The 22,984-nt window shown below is 49.1% G+C and overlaps 2 protein-coding genes across 29 annotated transcripts in view; one reads left to right on the forward strand and one right to left on the reverse strand.

Moving 5' to 3' along the window:
- The window catches only part of RALGPS1 (Ral GEF with PH domain and SH3 binding motif 1), a 309,103-nt gene that overhangs the window by 167,742 nt on the left and 118,377 nt on the right, over positions 1-22,984 (forward strand). The window lies entirely within an intron of this gene.
- The window catches only part of ANGPTL2 (angiopoietin like 2), a 35,904-nt gene continuing 16,538 nt past the window's right edge, over positions 3,619-22,984 (reverse strand). For all 4 annotated transcript variants that reach the window (XM_003911934.5, XM_009189147.4, XM_017950017.3 and 1 more), the window contains exons 3-5: positions 9,591-9,784; positions 7,950-8,220; positions 3,619-5,423 (exon numbers count right to left, since the gene is read on the reverse strand). In XM_003911934.5, coding sequence (XP_003911983.1) covers positions 5,224-5,423; positions 7,950-8,220; positions 9,591-9,784 — 665 coding nt within the window. In that variant the 3' untranslated portion in view covers positions 3,619-5,223. The remainder of the gene's footprint in view (positions 5,424-7,949; positions 8,221-9,590; positions 9,785-22,984) is intronic.

Consider the following 22,984-nt stretch of genomic DNA (forward strand, 5'->3'; position numbering starts at 1 on the left):
AGGCATGAGCCACAGCACCTAGCTGACACACAGTCAGCTTCTTCACTGGATCCTGGCCAGTCCCGCTGCCTCCCCAACCTGTTCACTGAAGTTTCTGGCCCATGGAAACAGGGGAGGAAGAAGGGAGAGAGAAGGGTCCATCTTTCATAGCTGTTGGTAACTCAGAGCTCATGCCCTGTGGGTTTGCTAGATGCTTGTGCAAGCAACCCAGTGCTGCCTTTCCCCCTCTTGGCTGCTGCTGCTTCAGAATTTCCCTCCTGGGCACCTCTGACTCAGCTGCTTTGATGGAGTCATGTATAGCTCCCTTCCTGGCTCCTGTACTTCCTGCCCTGCCCCCACCCCCACCATCCAGGCAGCCCTCTGGTCCTAGGAAGCCTGAATTTGTGCCTCGGTGGGCTGGCCTTGTGCTCTCAAAAGCGGGCCGCTCTTCCCACTGCTCTTTGTGTTCCTGGGCCTGAGTCAGACAGGAGTGCTTATGCCGGCCCATGCCAGGCTGTGGGAGTGGTCCCTTGAAGTCCCTCTCACTTGACTGAAGGTGGGTGAAAACACCCACCTTCCTTGTGGTGGTGGGGACACGTGAAGGACAGCTCACTCTCCCCTCCCCAGGACCTTCTTTCTGTACTTCTCACGCAGCGTCAGGGAAGCCATCAGCTATTGCTGGAGAGCCAGTGCGGGGCCATGCCCTTTGCAGGGATGATCTTGCAGCTTTTATCTTGTCCTTAGCCTTTGAAGTCTCAGATAAAATTGAGGCAGAAAGAGCACCTTTTAAACATGTTGTTACACTTAAAAGCTTCCATTTTTGACTTAATCTGGTCATGTGGGTTTCTCTTACTATAATCAGAGTCTTGACAAGTCTGTGTGAAACAGACAAGGGGATCTTGGGAAATCAGAGAGGACACCTTGAACCCCCTAAGAGTGTGAACTGTGAGCATGGTACACTCCCATTACCATTGTTTTCAGTAATTCGAAGGTTTCTCTTTCAGTCTTGCTCAAATTGGCAAGATTTGGGGGAGAGGGTCTTGTTCAGTGTCGCTTGCTCAGGAAACATCACTGTCTTCTGGCCCTGTTCCCCACACAAGCCCAGCAGGTGGGTGCCCCTTGTCACCCAAGAGACCAAGGTATTGGCTAAAACTGGGATGCAGGGGTTTGCCTGGGGCAGGAGAAAGTCTGGGCTTTATTGACTTCCTTCTGGGTCTGCAAATGCAATGCAGCCACATGGAGAACTTAGTAATAGTAGGACTCCTGTGATTGTAGGCCTTAAAAGGTCACTGATGGGATAGGAAAGGATGGTCTGGTTGGCAAGTCCCCAGGATGCAGACTGGCTGTCTTTGCTGGCAGGTAGAGCAGTTCACTGGGTACCCAGGCTAGGGTTGGACAGAGCCCTCCTGCCCCATGCTCTTCTTCCATGCCGCCAGCTTAGTGAGCTGACCCCCACCTTTCATTTTCTCCACATCTCTGATGAGCTGATTCCTTCCTCTCCTTCTATATAGCCTGGGTGTGGTTTGATTAAGATTCAGGCTTGGGTATTGAGATGGGGTTTGGGAGAAATAGCTGGTATCATGACCTGCTTTCATTTGAATCCTAACTAGTTTAGAAAAAGGATGGCTCTGCAGTGTCCTGCATGGCTTTCCAGAGCTCTCTGTTTGGGGTTTTGGAGCCAAGACCAGTGACCAGTAAAGTTGGGCCTTGTTTTCCTTTGCTCTTGTTCCCTATGTCCCACACGCTCCACTCCAGATGTGTGTGGAGGGGTGATGATAGCCTGGGCCAAGATTAAGATATTTTCCTCAAATAGCATTCAGATTCCACTGTGATCCCAACAACTGACTAGGGGCTTAGGAGAAGGGAGTTGAGAACTCTTACTTGGTGCCTGACACCCAGCACCTTCTGGATTAATTGCTGCTGGGCATTCTTACCAGCAGTCTGACTTCAGGCCTCATTTTTGCCTCTTTTGTAAAGTGAGAATAATGATCCCTCCTTCACAGAGCTTCTGTGAAGGTGACGTAAAACACACACATACACACACGCATGTGCACACATACACGCGCGCGCGTATGCGCCTGTTTCTTTTTCTTTTCTTTTCTTTCTTTTTTTTTTTTTTTTTTTTTTTTTTTTGAGACACAATCTTGCTGTATCCCAGGCTGGAGTGCAGTGGTGCGATTTTGGCTCACTGCAAGCTCCGCCTCCCAGGTTCACGCCATTCTCCTGCCTCAGCCTCCCCAGTAGCTGGCATTACAGGCGCCCACCATCACGCCCGGCTAATTTTTTGTATTTCTAGTAGAGACGGGGTTTCACTGTGTTAGCCAGGATGGTCTCGATCTCCTGACCTCGTGATCCCCTCGCCTCGGCCTCCCAAAGTGTTGGGATTACGGGCGTGAGCCACCGTGTCTGGCCACACACGCCTGTTTCTAAGCACATGGTAGGCTTCAGTGCGTATCAGTGCATCTCTCTCTAACTGCAGCTTTACTAGAAAAAGCTATCATATGGTTATGTCACTTGGTCATTAGGTAGAAGGATTGCTGGGGCCCTGGGTATAAGTGCATTTACAATTTTGCTATATACACTGGCAAATTACTCTTCAACAATATGGAGTCAATTTATACGTCCATCCATAGTGCACACATCTGTCCATTCCCTTGTCAACATAGATATTGGCATTTTTTTCATCTTTGCCAATCTGAGAGGCAACACGTCATGGTTTGTCCTTCACTTAGAGCACCTCTCTGATTACTACTGAGGTTGACATCTTGTTTACTGGCCATTTGTGAGTCTTCTCCTGTGTACATGTACTTTGCCAAGTTTTCTGTTACAGGATTTGCATCTTTCTTGATTTGAAAGAGGTTTTAGCATAGCATGAATATTCTGTATTTGCTATATATGTTTCAAATATTTTTCTCTTATTCGATATTTGCCTTTTAATCTTGGTCACGTTTTATTTTTTGTTTTGTTTCTTGGAAAGCAGAAAATTGGAGTTCTGAAAAAAGTTGTATCTTTTAGTCTTTTCCTTTAACTTTTGGGATTTCCTGTCATGCCTAGAACCAATTCCCAACCCACAGATTTGTTTTACAAGGAAACAGTTCTAGCGGCTAGTGTGGAAGTTGGATTGGAATGAGGGAGATGGAGAGTCCTGGTCTGGAGCCTGGTGCAGTAGTTGAAGGCAGAGGAGATGAGACCCTACGCTAAGGCAGGCAAGATAGCTTGGCATGGAGGGATGGATTGTCCTTGGCAGGGGAAGGGAGAGGTCCTTGTTTTTGATCTGAGCAATTGAGTACCTGGTGCCATTTGGTGAAAAGGGACCAGACCTAGAAGAAAGGTGTGTCAGGCATTAAGTGCACTGCCTGTAAGGTGCTTGGAGGACATCCGGTGGAGAAATCCAGGACACAGCTGGATGTGAGGAAGTGGAGCTCCAGAGAGCCATCTTGGCCTGAAGTACTATTGTGGTACTACTGTGGTCCCAGCTACTCGGGAGGCTGAGGGTATAAGTGGTAACCAGAGATAGGGTGAGTGTGATTTAAATGATTCTGGTGTGTGTCCTGGTGCCAAATCTCCTCCTGGTTTTACTTAAAGAGGCTCTGATATGGGAGACCCCCAGAAGGCATTCTAAAGCAGTAACACAGAGTGTAGATACATCCAAATAGCACTGATGGCTTTTATTGCAGATTCGTGTCATTACAAGGATAATCTGGGAATATATATTTTTTAAAACCCTCCCTTTTATATACACAAAACATGCTACATGGTACACTTTGTGAGAAATGCTGAGGTAATAGGCACACACCCAGACATGGACAGTACCAAACATCCAACATCTCACACAGCCTGGCCCACGTGCCCACCGGGAAGGGTCTCACCTTCTTGACTCATCCCTTGCCCCTCCTTGGCAATAGTCCTGGGAGTGCTGAGGCTGACACTTCGTGGCCAACAGGGCTCAGAAAGCCACCATGCTGCAGTGCATCAACCGAGGGGTCCGGTGACCCCTGATTATTCAGCAACTCCTGAGAAGTGGCCCATTTTCATTTTTGTGGCACTTGTTCTCCAGGGAAGTGTAGTTTGGAGATGAGATGCGGACTCTAGTCAGCCTGAGAGCGTGGAACCTCTGGTCTGTAGCCAGCTGGGGGCTGTGATGATCTGATGACTTCTGTTCAACCGATTATCTCCTGGCCAGATAGGTTATTATTTGTGTGAAGACTAAAATGACATGTAGGCTAAAGTGTGAATGGAAGATACAAAACTGCGAGTACATTACCTGTGTGACCGGTGGAGCTTTTGGCCTGACCTTCCCTTCCCAACCAGAAACCTGGAGCCCAGAGTGTTTCCTACTCAGAAGCTGAGGAATCTTGCCTGGAAAGAAGGGGCTGTGTGACGGAAAAGGCAAGGAGTAGGTAGGCGAGGAGCACAACAGAGCAGAAAGGGGGCCTTGAACTGCGGTGAATGGCCAGGGACTGACACACAGAAGGCACTTAATGAATGGTGTCAAATAAAGGATAAGTGGGTGATGGATGGTGAAAAGTCCTGAGAATGGGGAAAAGTATGAAAGTGGAGCGGGAGGGATTTTGAAATTTGATTAGGTGCCAAAAGGGGTTCTTAAGAGAAGAAGCTGGGAACCTCTATGTGAGAGGTTAGCATTGTAGACATCCTGGAAGAATCCAGGCACACGGATGCCAAGGGTGATCCTTTCAGTTGAGCCACAGTCTGTGATCTACCCTTAGACTCAAGTAATACAACACTAATGAAATGCTTTTCTCCTAAGAGCAAAGCTGCTGGTGACAGCTTCAACATCTGAGAACTGAATGTATGTGTATTTAGGTATGTAAGGCAACCCTATATATGGATCTAGATATATCACATGTGATGTATATCTAAATGCATATATATGTGGTATACACATATGTGCACAAGGGAGGCTCATACACATGTATATTATGAAGGTATTTTGCAGTTGTGTTTTTATTGTAGAGACTTAATTTATTTAAAGAGTTGTCTGTAGTCCTGTCCTGTCCTGGAGACATGAGGGGCTGTCTGGTGTGAAGGAAAGTAGGAGGGATAGAAAACACTGTATCGATTCAGTTCCATCATCTGCTGCAGTGACTTCGGAAAACAGAATCCAGCATCCCGGTCCTCCCAGCCTCAGGATGAACTGGTGAGGAGTTGTTCTTTGTGCTGTGGCCAGTGTGACCAGGGTGGGCTCCTGGCAATGGCCATGAGAGGTCAGGAGGGGGAGCTGGCTTAGTGGAAGGTGTTGGGGTTCGGTCGGATCATCATAACCACTTTCTTGAGTGAGTAAGAGCCTCCTCGGAACTCAGCCCAGTAGACTCCGTCCTGGTAGCGGCTCCGGTAATGGCCCCCGCGGTACCAGACCCCGTTGAGGTTGGAGTGGGCACAGGCGTTATACCACCAGCCTCCCTTCTGGTAGTGGGCACAGTTTCCTGCAAGAGAGAAGGCAGTGAGAGCGTGTCTGGGAGGAGGCCATTCTACCTGTGTCCATAGTTTGCTCAGGGCTTTCAGCAAAACCCTCTCTGGGAGGCATCTGGAGCAGAAACGCTTGGGAGGTGGACCCGTCTCCATGGGTGGTGAGAGGCCATGCATCAGGCCTGCCTTTGAGGCTCAGCTTTATGACTAACTAGCTGTGTGATCTCAGACAAGTGACTTAACCTCTCCCAGCCACTGTATCCTCATCTGTAAAATGAGAATAAAAATGACGCCTGCCGCACAGGACGGCTCTGAGGATTGAATGAGGATGCGTACTTGACACTTAGCCAGGGCTTGGGTGCAAAGGAGGCCCCAAGGGAACTCCACACTTTGTGTTCTGATAGGAAATGGAGATGGCCTGAGGTGGGCAGGGAGGGAGAAAAGCTTTTCTTTAGGAATTTTTAGAGTTGAAACGGTTGGGTCAGGAGTCTTCATAGAATGACAAAGGAAGTGTTTAAGAAGAAATGCTCCTCCAGTCCTCCCTGGCTTGTATTCCATCCAAAAAATTTTTTATATTACTTCACAAAGGAAAGGTAGTTCCATAAAACTCTTGGCATTCTCACATCATGCTGAATTTTGCTGCCAAGGACAAGCAGTTCAGAACAGCAGTAAAAACTGTGGGAAGGTGCGCGGGCATGCAGGGGCAGTGCACTGTGTGGCAGGAGGAGAGGGGGCCACTATCTGCCAGCATTGCTCTTAGTGAAGGGGGGTCCCCACTTTCCTGACTAGGCCTCGCTTGGGCACCCTGTACTCAGGGGAGGGGCTGTTCCAGTCAGGATTGTGGGTTGGAGGGCCCAACAGAGCAGGTGGCCGAGGCCGTGGGATGAGGTGAGGAGGTCGCACTCAGTCTGAGGCAGAAAGCAAGAGGGGAGCTGCAGCCCAGGTTTTCCCAGAGTTTTTCTGGGGGTCCTTCTGGGTCATGATTCCAGGCCACAGGTACCAAGTGGCAGTGTTGGACTGGTATAGCAGGGAGATCCTTGGGCACACCATAACCAGCCTCCTCTTTGCCAGCGGAGGCCCCACATACCTCCGGGGACAAGGAACTTGCCAGCCACTGATTTTGTTGCTGGCTAGATCTGAGTTTGGATCATGGAACACACTTTCCGCTCCCTAAGGAGGCGGCCCTCCAGAAAGGCTGTAGCAGCCCCTGTGTCCCAGGGTCTGACCAGCTCTGAAGGTCATCCTCCTGCCCTGCTCTTCTAGAAGCCTCGGCAGCCCTACTGCTTCAGAACAAGGGCCTGCTCCTCCTCCAGGGCCCCTTCGGGCTGGGCCAGTTCAGTGTCAGTGGGTGGACAAGGTGTCTGTGTGATGTAGGGATGGGCAAGTCATGTCCTTCCTGTCCCCTGATGTTGGGAGAATTACCCTTCAGAATGTGGCTGCCATGGGGACCTGGCATGGAGGATCCCCTCCACCTTAGTGTGTAGGTTTCAGGGCCTGCCTGAAGTGCAAGCCATTTGTAGGACAGTCTCGTGAGCTCGCTTCTCAAGTGGGAGGGAGTAGCCTTCTGACCAATACCACATAGGAAACGTAGGCAGGAGAGGACTGGGTTTGCCCATGAGAGCAGACAGCCTGAGCCTGGGGGCGGCATCGGCCGTCAGGTGGTGCCAGCCTCAGGGAGGAGTGTGGCAGGGCCGAGAGGGCTTCATCTCAAGAAACTGGGTGTTGGCCCTGGGGAGACATTAACTATGTGGGAGTCTGATATCTGGACTCGGGGCCGGACCATATCTATGTTTCTTCTAATTTTCTGTTTTTTCTCTTGTTTTTTTGTTTAATAAAGACTTCTTAGTAAAGACCTAGATTTGAAGCATGTGGTCTTAGACAAATCACTTTCTCTCTCCTATCTGCTTTCCTCTTAATAGCTTCCTCTCAGCACTGCCCTAGCATTACATGCAGTAACAGTGACCATGAAGAAAGCCAGCTGGTGTGGGGCCCTCGCTGTGTGCCAAATCCTAGACAAAGCACTTTAGGTACATTCTCTCTACCCTTCTCCCTACCCTGCAAGGTAGTTCTTGTCCTTCTTTCCAGATGCAGAAACTGAGACCCAGGGAGATTTAGCAGCATGCCCAAGGACACATGGCTGGTAGGAGGTGGGACCAGCACTGGAGCCCAGGTGTGTGGCCCAGAGCCTGCGCAGTTGGTTAGCTCTATACTAGGTGCCTTGGACAGAGGTGGTGAGGCCACAGCCCAATACATGTCTTTCTGCATTGGCCCCAGTTGGCCCTAGTACGTGTGATTTGTATACCTCTTTATGTCTCCTCACCCCATTTTTAAAAATTTGTCAATGCCACTCTGACCCAGCTTTGTAAAGGGGACCTGTGGGCAGGAGAAGGGACCCTCAGGGGGTGGTAACAGGGTCAGGCAGCTTGGCCCAGCTGCTTGTCACCCTGGGATCTTCCCATTTCCAAGCCCTGGAGTCAGGGGCTCTGGCTGTGGTTGACCTCTTTTCCCTGCCCTGCACCTGGGTTTGACTCCACTTTTCCTACCTGTGTAAACATCGTGATCTCTGTCCAGGGTGGTGAACTGCTTGCCATTGTGCCATGTAAAGGAGTCACCCGCATTGCCGTGGTAGCGCCCCAGCCGCAGCTTATAATACTCGCTCTCAGGTTCCAGGCGGAAGCTGGCGTATTCTGCAAAGACTTTGCGGCCGGACCAGTCCTCCATGGTCACCAGGAGTTTGTAGTTGCCTTGGTTCGTCAGCCAGTAAATGTTCTCCAGGCCCAGCCAGTATTCGCCATCAATGTTCCCAAACCCTTGCTGGGGAAAACCCGGGAGAGTGTTAATGTGGGGCCTACAGTGCCTGCAGCCAGCAGGCCTGGCTGTCTGACACTCAGCCCTGGATAGAGGGGCCTGGGAAACAAGCAGAGCATGAAGCAGACCTGGTTCAGACCCCTACTCTACCACTGAATCTCTCTGTGACTCACACATTATTCAAAATATGTAGAGTGCCTACCCTGTGCCAGGCATCACGTGAACCCCAGATTCCTCGTTCTTACGTCAGGGAGGCTACATTACCTTCCCCACGGGCTTGCTGCAGGAACATGTGTGCTGGGGCAAGTGGAGGGCCTGGCACTCAGTAGGCACGCAGCAGGCATTCCTCAGACAAATCCCTGACCTTCACGGAGCTTCACCTCCTTCTCTGGAGATGGGCTGTGTGTGAGGGTCACGTGTAAACTCTAATGCACCAGACAGGTGTGAGCTGTGACGCATGTGTCCCATCCACTGGGGCTCCCCTCTAGGTCTACAACCTAGTGGTATCCACCGGCATGGCAGAGCCATGTGTGCAAGGCATCATGGCTTCAGGCAGTTTGTGAGCTTCAGTGTCAGAGGCCTCAGCTGCAGTCACTACTGGGCCAATTGCTGGCTTTGCAACCCTGAGCAAATTACTCCACACTTTCACCTGTAAGCTGGGTCCATAACATAACCTCCCTCAGGGGGTTGATACAAGATTAAACAAAATAACGCATGAAAGCCCTTAGCCTGGTGCTGGCATGGGTTGGGCACTTGGCAAACCGAGCCACTCTTGCCTGCCTTAGTGCCACCTCTGTTTAGAGGGTGAAGAACCATGTATGTCTGAGTCCTGGCAACTTTCCCTGCTACACAGATGAGCATTTCAACTCCCTGGGAAGCAGGGAGCCCAGAGGATGAGCCTGGAATTAGGACTTGAACATTGCCACAGTTCCCTACCAGGACTCTCTGGGGGATTCTCCCAGGGACTGGGAGCCTTTTGGGACTTGCCCCTTCTTTCAAAGACCTTTGAGAGCAGGTCTTTCTCCATGGAAACCCCTGTTGGGAATGAAATGCTCCCCACTCCTGGGCCCCCATACCAGCATTTCTAAACTCTCACCCTGTCCTGTGGGGCTGTGGTGGTCTGCTCTACTAACTCTTGTCCTGCAGCAGTTGCTAGCAGCAGTCAGAGGAGGAGCTGGTTCTCACTACTCCTGGTGGGTTTGCACAGTGGCCCTGTCTGCATCCTTCTTGCCTCAGGTATGTGTGCTGTTGGGGCCGCACTGGCCTGGACTTGGTCAGCATGTACCTGAGTGGGCTCTTCTACTGGTCGCTCAGGCCTCTCTTGGGGTGGGCCAGTCACCTTGTGGGCAGCACAGACAGCCCCTGCCGGGTCTCACCTTGTACGTCTCCCAGTTCCTGAAGAAGTTAACAGAGCCATCCAGGCGTCTCTGGATGACAGTCCAGCCCCCGGGGTCGTGTCTCTGGTCGCACCACACCTGCATGAGGCGGTTGGTGTTCTCCGGCTTCACCAGGTAGATGGAACTGGTGTCGTGGCCATCCTCCAGGGCCTGCAGACAGTCTCTCCATGGGCCTGGGGACACAGACATGCATATACATCACAGACCTGCCTGTCACCAGGCCACACCCCCAGCTGCACCTCAAGCAGGCACAACCTCGGATGAGGCTCCAGCTGCGAGCCACAGGCCCACAGTCTGAGGTAACCAATTTTTATTTTGCGAGTTTGATAAATAATTATAAAGACAAGAGCCTTGGACCGGGGGTCAGGATGCCCACACTCCAAGCTCACTTTCTCCTCTCACCCGCCTCACAGTGTGACTTTGGGCTTCTTCACTTCTCCCAGCCCTCAGTTTCTTCCAGTTGTAGAAGGGAGATCAGATTTCCCTCATACAGCCTTGTCAGGATGACTGAGATCATTTGGGGAGAAGTTGCTGGGGTGATCTTTTTCAGGTTCATTGTATTAGGAAAAAGAGATGTGGACCTACTAAATGTGGCAACATCGGTCAGTGCCTGCAGGCTCTGATGGCTTTGTTTCTGCAGGGAAACTCGGTTCCGCTGGATTACTGTTTCTGGGGGCCAAGTGCAGTTGGCCCCCTTCAATTCTGACTCCACATCTGCCCTTCCAGTGACAGTGCTTCGTGATGACTGCTGCAGCTTTTACTAAATGAACTTCCGCAGTCACGGGGGCCTAGGCCATGCCCAGAATTTGGCCATGTAGCCAGAGACTTTGGGATATTCCTGGGATTCACTCACTGCTCTTCAAGTGTCTTTTTAGGGAGCCAGGTTCCCTTTCAGCTCAATCTGTGTGTTTTCCAAAGGAAGCTCTATGAGGGCCAGATGCTCGACCTCATGCATTCTGAGGTCTTCCTGGCAGGCTCATAAACTTAAAGGATGATGTCTAGGATACAGCCCAATCCATGGCTCTCTTCTGAAACTGAGACCAGAGGGTTCTGTGATTCTTTGTGACTCCACTGAGCTTGGGCAGCCCAGTCAGAAGGAATGGGTGTTATACCACAGGTCTTTCAGCCTTCACCACCCCTGCCCATCAACTCTGCCCTCCCCAGGCAGTTTCTTATGTTCCAGTGTTGGTCACATCAGCAAGAAGGTACAAGCTTGAGTCACCAAGGGTCTGGACAGTCTGGGGCCTTTCTCATTGATCTGAGGAACCTTTAGAAGGTCTTCAAGGCCTAGCCATTCAGATGAAAATGGCTGAAAGAAAGAAAATCATGTTTTGCTTCAGTCTCTTCAAAATATTCCCCATAGGGCCGGGTGCGGTGGCTCACACCTATAATCCCAGCACGTTGGGAGGCCGAGGCAGGCGGATCACAAGGTCAGGAGATTGAGACCATCCTGGCTAATATGGTAAAACCCCGTCTCTACTAAAAATACAAGAAATTAGCCGGGTGTGGTGGCGGGCACCTGTAGTCCCAGCTACCGGGGAGGCTGAGGCAGGAGAACCGCTTGAATCCGGGAGGCGGAGGTTTCAGTGAGCCAAGATGGCCCCACTGCACTCCAACCTGGGCGACAGAGTGAGACTCCGTCTCAAAATAAACAAACAAACAAAAAATCCCCACAATGAGACTGGTTAGGGACGAAAGTGCTAAGAAAGTACCATTGTATATGTTCTATCAATTTGTGTGTTTATTCAACAACTGTGTCTTGAGTCCCAGCCTCTGCAGATGTGGTGCTGGGCAGCGGAAGCTCAGGGCAGGGTGGGGCTGCTCTGATGCCCAACGAGGGAGGAGCTGACCTCACTACCTCCTCCCCACTTGAATTCCTGTAGATCCTGTCCTTTCTCTTTCTGTGGGAGTTGAAGGGAGGTGCCCATCAGTGACAGGTGTACTCAGCTTTTCTGGTGCAGGTCACACTTCTCACATTCCTTCCTGGCTGGCGTTTGGGCTCAACTAGTTCACAGGTAATGGTTATAAACCAGAAAGACTTAGGTTTCTGGTCTCTGTTAGACATCTCAGGTGGGCTCTGCCTGAGGCCTTGCAGGAAGAAGCCTTGTGTTTGAGCATTCATCCACCTAGAACCTGACGGGAAGCCAGGCGCTGTCTTGCTCATTCCTTGCTTCCCACTGCCCAGTATCGCCCCGAGAAGAAAGATTGGTTTGGGTGCTGACAGTTAACTCGGGGGGCTTCTCCCTTCATCTTCCAGGGAGAAACTTCTCACCCATTTACCTTTTTGCCAGGCCTCTTCTCCAAAGGATGGGGCAGGACCCAATACTCCCCACCCCTGGGTAGCAGATGGGGCACAAGCAGCTGCTTCCTTTGGCAGTGCCACTTCCCGCCTTTCCCCTACCACCCCCTCAGTATCCTTCCTGGGGAAGGGGAGGCCAGACCTCCAGAAAGAGCATTTGTGAAGGAGAAAAAGGTTTTGGTTGTGTTCAGCTGAAGCCCCAGGGACGGAGGCAGAGAATGGGAGTCTGTCCCCAACAGCTGGAGCAGAGCGCCGGTGGGCGTGGGAGGCCTCCTAGCTCCTTACCAAGTCAGCAGCACAGGAGAGGCCGTTTGATGCGAATACTGGTGACGGAAGATCCGGCAGAAGCCTGCAAAATAACGCCCACTGAGAGCGAGCAGCCCAGCCTCTTACTGCACAGCTGCCAGGACTGCTGCAGAATTGTCAGATGTAAAGGCTGCCTTTGAAGGAGGCGCCACGTAGGGAGAGGCTGTGGAGGCTGCTGGGGGAGTGGCAGTTGGCCTCGTGGCTCCAGCTGGGGCTGCCTTTGTGGGCGCCATCAGTGATCTCAGTTTTACCTTTGGCATTTCCACCAAGGGCTCTATTTAAAGGCAAGTGTTTTTAAATGTTTTGGGGCTACTAGTCCCTTTACGAATTTGGGGATGGTTCTAGATTCTTTATTCAGAAAAATGTACAGACTCACACAATTCTGTATACAGTTTCAGAAGGTAATAGATTCCCAAAGTCCCAGGTTATAAACTCCTTGCTCTAAGAGTCATGACTGAAGTAGTAATATTAATAGCCAGTGTGTACTGAGCATTTCCTATGGTCCGAGGCACGTATTTCCACAGCTGACCCTCCTGACACTCCTGTGAGGTAGGAAAGCAGACCTTGTGGTCATTAGGGGATCCCCTCGAGGTTACCTGGTGGGTAAGGGACCCAGCAGTGGTATGCACCCAGGGCGTGTCCAGAGCTCACACACTAAAGTACTCTTCTTTTTCCCCAACCAGATTGAACTCAAGAATCAGGGACCCAGGCTGACTTAGCTCTGTGTCCTTAGAACTAATGTTAATCTTTGCCAGTCAGCCAGCGACAAAATAAAACATAAAAATTTACAGTTCTTTGTCAAGGTATAAAACTTTTAAAAATCTTTAATGAGTTTTTTCTTCCATATTTACCTTTTGGTGTTCTTTGCCCATTTTTCAACTATTCTAGTGTCCGTTATGATGTAGAAGAAGTTTTTCTTTTTTTAAAAAAGGCAAACATGGTAATTCTTTTAAGGCTTTCTGGAATAATGGAGTAGGTATCAAATAGTGTCGAAGTGTTTAGTATTTTCTGCTGTTACAGAAAATGTGCGTATGTGTCTGTACACTGAATTTCACATGACAATCAGGCCCCATTAGCTTCTGTCGAAAACACATATTCAAACACAATTTCCCTCAGAACCCTTAGTAGACCTCTATGAAATCTCCTGCATTCAAACACATTTCCTTTTCACACATTAAAGGCACCAGTGGCAAAGGTCAGAAACATCAATGATGGATGAAAATTAGTCAGAAAAAGAGTTAACATTGAAAAATTATCAGCAGTAAAATTATGTGGCTCCCTTGAAATAGCAGAGACAAAGCATCCTACTTTGAGGAGAAATCCACAACTGTAACATATAAATAATACTGTGAAAAATCTGTATCGGTTCCATATAAACAATGCCCTCGTAGGGGGCCAGGCAAGGGTCAGGCCTCGATGGAGGAAGACCTGGCTGAGGACGCAAGGGCTGGAGGAGGACTCCACACTTGGAGTCAGGAGCCCTCGGCTCCAATGTCGATGGCCTCACCTCTGCACAGTGTGACTTTGGCCTGGGTCCTCATTGAGCCTCAATTTCTTCTTCTGTGAAATGGGGAGGAGACCATAGCTGTTCTGAGAATGTCGTGAACACAAGAGCGGCCAGCATGGGGGCCAGCTGGGGCAGGTGCTCTGTGAAGATTATCCCTTTCTGTTTCCTTTGATAGATGAAAGCTGACATTTTTGAAGTTGTTCACCTCCCCAACTCATTCCTCCTCCACACACACGTTACTACATTTGCTTTTCAATACAAGACTAAATGTAAGATATTTACCAGTAGATGTTTTCCATATATTTTTAAGTCAGAATTTCAGTGCAGAAGGCCACAAAGATATATTAACATGAAGAATGGAAATCTTTTTTGTCAATGAAACTGAGTTTTCAGTGTGCAGTGGGCAAAGCGCTCCCTTTGGACCAGTGCAGAGTACCTAGTGGTGTTTAACTTGGCGCCCCTTCTGAGAGGGCAGCTCTGCCCAGAGCATCAGGCCAACACTAACTCGGCAGCACCTGGGCTCAGAGTGGAGCGAATGCCCCGACCTCATCTCTATAAAGACCACATTTACATTCTTGGCGGAGCTGTGGCCAAATGTTCCACGTGAAGAGAAGTGCGGCCCCGTGGCTGAGCCGAGTCTGTGTGGTTCCCTGGAGAAGCAACAAGGGTGGGAAGGCACACAGGGTCTGGGGTCAGGAGGCCTCCAGAGGAGGGACATCAGCAAGTGGGGGAGTACCAAGTACACAGGTGTCAGCCCGGACCCCACTGCCACACCCTGGTAAGTGTTGGAGGTGATCAGCTTTGGGTGCTTCCTTCCTCCTCTCTGGGGCTCTTGACAGGGATTAGGCACACAAGGACTATGGCCTCCCAGGAAACGAGGACCCACTTGATTGATGGCTGATTCAGTGCTTGCTACCCCCAACACAGGGCCTTTCAGGTCAAGCTGAGTTAGAACCGGCACCTAGGCCAGGCAAGCATAACATCCTATTTCCAGTTCTCTTTCTGTGGATCTGGGGCGGACCAGCATCAGCCTGATTTACCCATCCAGGCCCTAGTGGAGAAATGGGCTCACAAACTGCATCAGCTCTCAGTGCAGTGCGCCTCCTCCTAGGAAAACATGGCTCCGTGAAGATCTGACCTTGAGGCTGGGAGCTAAGCAGCGCGGCCTCTGTGGGCAAGAGGGATGCGTCTTCTCCCTGACGCGCCTGAGGTGTGGGGGGAGGAGCAGAGTCCTTCCTGCCCACAGCACGACTGGACCCCGTGGCTGGCCAGCAGCCCGACAGTCCTCTTTATCCCCGAGTCCAGCCCCAGGTGTCAGAATTTGACCACCTTAGGCTACTCAGAGGACCCTGAGGCCTGTGGGAAATGTTCTGGGGGGGGCTCTTAGTTCTGGGAAGTTGCTCCCGTGAATATTTGAGTCCATATGCAGGCTCTAGGGAGAAGCTTCTGTGTTATCATTAAGATGCAGTCTGCTTTTAATGAGAACTGTATGCTGTTTTCACTTACTCTCACTGATGGTCTGTCTCCAAAAAGTCTTCTCACCACTCCCTGAAACATTTTTCTAACAGGGGAAAGGACTAACTGTTGAAATTGGATCTGCAATTTCCTACCCAAATGAATGCATCTGAGTGCCACGGCACGTGGCCTGCTTAGGTGAGAGTCCCACCCAGGCCAGCATCAGGACTCACTGGGCACCCCATGAGGGCAGGAGAACAGACAGACACGGTCAGGGGATGGGGTGTGCGGGGTGGCCACAGTGAGGAGCAGTTGTATGGGGATCTTCGAATCTCATTTATCCAGAGGCTTGGCAAAGTAAGATTTTGGTTATGGACGTGTGTATGTGTATGTGTATATATATATATATTCTATGTCAATCACTGCTTTTCAGTGAACCAGAGTATAAAACAATAACCTAAACACAGGAATAGCTTGTATGGTCCCAAAGGCATTTCAGTTCCTGCAGAACCTCAGAGTTGACATCGCACATATCATTTCTGATCATTCCAGGGAAAAGGTCCAAATGCTTGTGCCTGCTTTCAGTCCTCTTTAGTCCTGAAGCAATGGGCATGGTGCCTGGGGCCAATGAGTGTTTCAAGAGTTGATGAAAATGTTTGAGACCTCAAAAAACTTACTGGCTCTAAAATATGAAAAGAAAACTACAAAATCAAAATTTATTGTGGTAATTAAATTTCTACAAAGTGTAACATCTTGTCAAGTTCATTAATTGTTAAATTTTGTCTTCATGAAAATGTTATTACTTTTGAAAACAATTTGTAGGTTAGATTTTTTTCACTTCGCAAGAATTCCTGAACATGCTTGATGTTTACTGAGAAATTAGATCCAACCATAAATTAATTGAGTTACTCTTAGCCAAATAATTTTAAAAGCAAAAGTATTAAATCCTTTCAAAATTGTTCCAGTAAAAATTATATTAAATGTGTGAGGTAGGTCATTTCAATGCATGTGGTACAGCCTGAGGCCTCTCAAATAAGAGCTCTTAGGGCCCAGAAAGGGCTTATAAAGGTCCTGTGTCTGCTCGTTTGACCCCAGGAGAAACAGACATTGTAGCGCTGCTTCCCAGAGGCCACTGTCCAAAGCATTGCACCACTCTTAGGTTTCCACCAGCGCCGTTGGGCAGGAGGAGAAACAGCGACTTTAAAGACATTTTTAAAAAGAGTTTGGAAGGGGCTTTGGTGGTCTCACTGTGTGCAGAGGTGAGCAGCTCACCTTGGCTCCCTGGGGGCAGTGGCCAGTTGCACCCAAGGCTTCCTGGGTGAGGGAGGTCTCTGATGTAGAGGTGGGCAGTGCCCCAAGTTTCCGCAGGCACACTAATGAGAGTGACCGTGGCTCTGTCAGAGACTGTGGTGCTGTCCTGCAGGCATATCATGGAAGAAGTTGTCAGACCCATGACTACAGTCCACAGATACTGGACAGGTAGCAGTCCCTGGTTAATTGGCCAGCCTATTAACCCTTTCCAGAGAATGAATCAGCTTTGTTGGTTTCTTCTTCAAGAACCTACATCGGCTTTCATGGGTGACTTTTAATCTACCAAATGCTCACGAACCCTTCGTGTACTCTTTTCTATAGTTTTACTGGGGCTTGACCACAAGCCAGTTGTATGTAATTTCTAGTATACATGCTTTTTCTTTTCCTGAAAACAGGACATTTGTCTGGCACCAAGCCTTGTCTTCATGATTTCTTGACTATCACTGGCACTGGTTCTGAGAGCACTGCAAGGCCCTTACCTTCCTCATCACCTCCTTCAGGAAGCCTTCCCCAACCCCAGGAAAGCTACTTAATCCTTTTCAGGGTTCCCAAAATGCTTTGTATATGTATCTCTACTGGAATAAAATAAGAATGGTGATGATCATGTACCTAGAGCCTTTCATGTGCCAGGTGCTTTGCACACTGTTTGATTTCATCCTCGTAAGGCCCTGCACCTGCGAGAAAGCCAAGGCTCAAGAGGATCACATGGCTAGAAAGTGGAGGATCTGGGATTAGAACTCAGGTTCACCTTCTGTGCTACAGTTACCACACCACATTAGGATTGGTGGAGATCTGTGTCCCTGTAAGACTGTGGGCTCCTTTCAGGCAGGAGCCCTTGCAGGCTCACTCCATGAGTCCCTCCATGCTCTGTGTGCCTCCCTCCATCTTTCAACCCTCCATCCTTCACCCTCCATCCTTCACCATCCTGAGCTGCATCCCCTTTGCTACCTTCATTCTGTGCTTTCCAGGTGAGAACCAATAATAATAAATCCATCTGGAAACAGAGACCCTACAACAGATGATAATCCACATCCAGACCAAACCCTGGCCAAGGAAACCTGCTTTGTGGGAAAGTCTGGACAGTTTGTAGTAGTCTGTCTGCACATTATGCCTGGGATGGTGCCAGATGAGTAGATTTTTTGTTCATTTGGACCCTACTCTAGACATACCATCTAAGATACTTCATTTCATCATTTAGGAGCTCTTGTATTTATAATTTAAACAAATTCTCTTAGCAAGGTTTTTCTCTGTATGTTCAGTAGTTTTGACTTACTGTATTCAAAAATATCAGGAAAAAGTAGCTTATTTTTTAAAAAAGCAAAAGATCACATAAATAGTCCAGGCCCTGTAGCTGCATAGGCTCATCTTGAGATACAAGATGAGGACCATCAGGCTTATTTTCAGCATAATCTTTGACCAGATTCATGCCAGGGAGAGCCGAAGTTGAGGCAGTGGTGATGCGAGGATAGTAGGAAAGATCATCTCCAGTGTTCCCATCAAGAGGTCTCTGCTGCCTGCATCCTTCACTGATGTGGGCATAAACCACTGAAAGTATATACTGCATTACTTTTATAAGACTGAACCTAGTCCGTTTTCTGATGCCATAACAGAATAGCACAGATTGGGTAATTTATAAAGAAAGGAAGTTTATTTGGCTCACAGTTATGGAGGCTGAGAAGTCCAGGAGCATGGTGCCAGCATTTGTATGAGGCTAACTTAATACTACTTTGTTTTTTTTATGGGGGTGGGGGCAGGGGGGGACAGCATCTCAGGATTAGTACTATACAAGTTCACCGCAGCAATCCATTTGTATGACCATTTAGCTGGCCACAGATGCCTGATCTCTAGGGTTTTCTAGATTTCTTTCAGTTTGCCAAGTACCAATCTTGGGATTTTCAGGCATCAAGATCCCAGACCATGAGATTTTTTTTTTTTTTTAACAGTAACAAGTAGATAGTTTATCTCCTATGACTGTAAATACCCTGAGCATTTAGCCAAGTGTCATCTTTGGAAAACTGCCTGAGGAATGGAGGGGTAGCTTTCCATCACACTCAAAAGGCTCTTTGTGATCAGTTCCCAAAGGTACCAGAAGAAGAGGAAGAGAAAGCAAAGCAGTAAGGGAGCTGGCCCTCCTGGAACCATCATCCAGGTGGGCCATCTTCCTAGAGTAGATTTTGTTTAGGAAGAAGCTAGCAACGAATGCTCTTTGAGAAATCACTGGATTTTGTAGTTTGTGCTAAATTTGGAATCTTACTTTGTTTAACAAAAACTTTTAGAATAAAAGAAAATATTATACAGTGGAAACAGCACATGCTCTGAAGGCAGGAGTCCTGGGTGGGCTTTTCCCTCAGCCCCTGTGACCTTGAAGGCTGAGTCAGAATGGGCAGAGTCACCCTCACTCACCACCATCACCACACACACCCTGTGCTTCTCCACCTCTCTGCAATGCTTGGGCCTGGACACCCAGCCTGCTGGAGCTGACCCAGCCACACATGGGTTGACACCTTTTCACCTGGTTGCTTGTTTGACCTCCAGAAAGAATGGGAGCTACAACATCATATATTGCTCTGTTTTAAAACATACCGTTGTGCTGGGGAACCATAATCATGTACATATTTCCTACCTTATAGGGTGGAATAAAATACAGGTGGAAAATCTATCTAGGAAAACACTCTTGTTCAAGTTGTCCATGCCATCCTGGCCATAGCCCATCTGTTGTGAGATGGGGTGGCTTCCACGTGTGCACTGTTGTCACTGAAGCAATGTGGGGGCCTCCTAATGTGGCCCCAAGGGAAGGTCATGTCTACTGACATTTATATAGTCAGGGCTAACATTTAAAGAAATCAAAGCTTCACACTTAGCTGTATGTTGAAAGACTTAGCTATACATTGAAATGCTGAGTAGAAGGAACCCCAAAGGATATGTCCAGATTGGATAAAAGTTAAAAAGTAGACTTCAGTTGGGTCCATTTGCTGGGAGTCGGGTGCACATTGTGCTTTCTGCTGGAAAGCTTGGCTGGTTCCTGCTGGGCCTGGGGACGGGGAGCGCGATGGTGGTGGGTTGGTAGCAACAGTGTTTTGTGTTATCAGAACCATGAGCATTCTAATAACAAATCTACCACCTCTGTTCCCAGAGCTCATTTTAAGGAACTGTTTGGAACAGGGCACCAGGAAGTAGAGAGAGAAGGTCAGGAAGTAGAGACAGAAGGTCAGTTCCCTGTGGCAGCTGGGGCCACGTCAAGCATTCACAGGGTGATTTTTACACCAGTTCCCCTCCAGCCTTCCCGTGGAAATGTGCAATATCCAGAGTAGTTAAGACACACTTTGGTTTGAGTCTTGGCCGACCCACTTACTAGCTGTGTACCCTTGGCTAAGTTACTTAACCTCTGTGAACCTCAATATCCTGCAAGTTACAAGTCCCAGGATCGATCTCTGCTCTGCCACCAACAGGCTCTGTTACAGGAAGGCCGTGCTAGGGGATCTGAGAGGCCCCTAACAGTTCCAGTATTTCATGGTTTTATGGCCCCTTCTTCTTCACTCATTGAGAAATAAACTGAACTGGTTGTATTCTCTTTCTCAGGAGAGAAAACAGCTAAAAGTGCTCACTCCTTTTGGTCGTTAAAGATTAGTTTCTGACAAAGCCCGTCTGTGGCAGCTGCTTTTGGCACTCTCGTTTCCTCCCTGATCAGTCTCTGGGATGGGCACTGCGCAGGGGGGCTGGCACATGTGTGGCTCTGCCTTGGGTGGTCTGAGAAACAGTACCAGAACCCAGGTGCCTGCTCTATCCTTTGCCTCTTAGAGAATGACCGCTGTAGCCTTCCTCTTTAACAGCAGCAGCAGGATACATGGGGCAGAGGACCACAGACAGGGCCATTTGGCCCAGGCCTCATCACAGCACCATCCTAACTAAAATGCCTTCGGGTCTGGCCAGACCTGAGAGACACAGGACAAAGCCCAGGTCAGGGGGCAGGGAAGCCAGGAGCTGCCTGTGCCTCCTCACTCAGGCTCTCAGCAGGCCATTCTGACCTGGGGCCACCCTGTTACTGTCTCAGTAAGGCTGGGAACAGGCTTGTGAGTACAGCTTCAGATAAGCAACCATGGCTCCCTTGGGAAGGGCATGCTGTGGGCAGACAAAGAAGAAAAGAGCACATGGCTCCGAGGTTGCTGAGTGAAAGATTTGGAAGCTGCCAAGGCTCGGGTGCAAAGGTGTTTAATTGCAAAGGTGTTTCTGGCCGAGTGATGTCCCTGAGAACAAAGGATCTGTTGGATGAGAGCACAGAAGAGTGTTTTGTCTTCCAGGATCAGAACCTGCTCCGAGCCCTCTGAACAGACCTGATAAGAATGTTCTCTGCTGACTGGATGCCCTGACTGTTCCGTGCAGAGAGACCATCTGTTTTTTCCTCCCAGTTTAGTCCTCAACACCAGGAGAGGGCAGGGCCGTCCCCCAGCTGCTGTCTTCCTGGGCTCTGTCTACCCATTCAGCTTCCACAGCTAGGCACTCAATCCCAGCTGGCAGCGCCTTGTGTGGGAGCTCAGTGGTGAGATGGGTCACAAGAAATCTACTAGTAATGAGCAAGTACCAACATTTGGGGATCCTTGCGTAACAAAAAAGGATAAATTCTAATGCATTCAAGTTATCTCTGTGATGAAATCACTGCCATTCCCTCCCATGACAGCATGCTTTCTTAAGTGGGAGAAAAAAGATGAGTGAGTGCAGGACCCTTGGATACACACAGCCCACGCTGGATTGTGAACACAGAGAAGCAGGAGATTGAACCATTTGAGGTGCCAGGAGTGGAATGGTGCCCCTGGGCCCTTGCAAAGACTCATCTCCATCAGAGATCCACTAGTCACTTGGGTTCCCAACTCCCAGGTCTGCCTGGTAAAATCTTACAAATCCTTCAAGATGCAACAAAGAAGTGCCACCTCTATCTAACTTCTCCCTTCCCTCTAGGCAGAATTAGTCATGCCACCTTACTGTCCCCCAGGGCACTTAGCACACCAGGGTATCACCACAGTGATCAGACAGCCCAGTTTTCACTGCATTCCTGATTTTAGAAATTTTGGCCTTGACAGATACTCCCTCTCAGAGAAATCTGTTGTCAGATCTGATGTGCTGATTTTAGGGACTAGAAATCATGGGCATTGGATGGATCCCAGATGCATTCATGCACCTGCCACCCCCCAGACTGAGCTCCTGGAGGTCAGGGACCATAGTTGTCACCTGCTTCCCCAAGTCTAGTGCTGTGACCAGAATGCAGTAGGGGCTCAGCAAATGTTGGCTGCACTACATGACATAATGTTTCATGCTTGATTGTATTGTATCCACAGCATAACACTGTGAGGTTATGACCCTTGTCCCCATTTTACAGAGGAGAAAATTGAGGCTCAGAAGAGTTAAAACTTTCTCGTGAGGGAACAGCTAACCAAGGGGAAGAGCATGGATGCAAACCCAAGTCTTTATTCCTATACTATGTATCTACCAGCTTAGTTCAAGCCCAGGAATGTCCTGAAATGTTTTGAGTTAGAAACCAGAGACACTTAGGCAGAGGAGAGGCCAGAGGAGATCTGTTGAGTAACCACTGAGTCCAGCCTGTCTCCAGTCAGGGTTATAACAACATTCAGCTGGGCCTTTGGTGCCCAAGGGCACGTTTTACCCTCTTGATATTCTATCAAGACAAATTAACACACCCTGCCCTCTCTTTCAGAGCTTCTGATTTAAAGCAGACACGTGTACAGATGGAACGCCAGAGCTAAAAAAGGGACTGACTGTTTATTTCAGTCTCCTTGTTTTAAGATGAAAAGACCTAGATCAAAGGAGACTTGTAGTTTACTGTGGACCCAACATTGTGCTAAACATGTTTTTTTGCAGTATATCATTTCCTAAAGTGACAGGCACTATTTTAATCTATCCTCAATTAACAGATGAGGAAGCCGAGCCTCAGAAGGACAAAGTGACTTGCCTAATGTCCCAGAGCTAATCAGTGGAGGAATCTGGATTTGAATCCAGGCCAGTCTCCTCCAAAGCGCCTGCCCTCAACCCTGCAGCCAGGCCAGGTCTTTCCTTTTAGGTGCTGGAGTGGATGTTCACCTTGCATTTAACTCACCTCCCCTGCCCCATCCGAAAACAATGCTGCCCTTGTCCTCTGCCCTGGCCACCCTCCTGCAGTCAGGTTCAGCCCCTCTTTGGAATTAGCAAGAAGCTGCTATTCCCAGTACTGGAGGTTATTTTTAAAAGTGTGAAAGAAGTGTAAAGCAGGATATTTTCAGTAAAAATCTCTCCCTGCTTATACAATGAAGTGGGACCGAAAGCACTGACTTAGAGCAGATACATGGTTCATTTTTGCAGAGATGAATATAGTGCTCATGTGGCAGCCCACTGGGAAGGCTCAGGTGTTCCGGATGAACAAGGCGCTGAGCTTCAGAGGACTGGATGTGTGCTGACATTCTGAGAGGGAAGCCTCTGGCCTGCTTCTTCCAGAAATGAGGATTCCTA

This window comes from Papio anubis, chromosome 13 (genome assembly GCF_008728515.1).
Source record: "Papio anubis isolate 15944 chromosome 13, Panubis1.0, whole genome shotgun sequence".
Classification (NCBI taxonomy): Eukaryota; Metazoa; Chordata; class Mammalia; order Primates; family Cercopithecidae; genus Papio; species Papio anubis.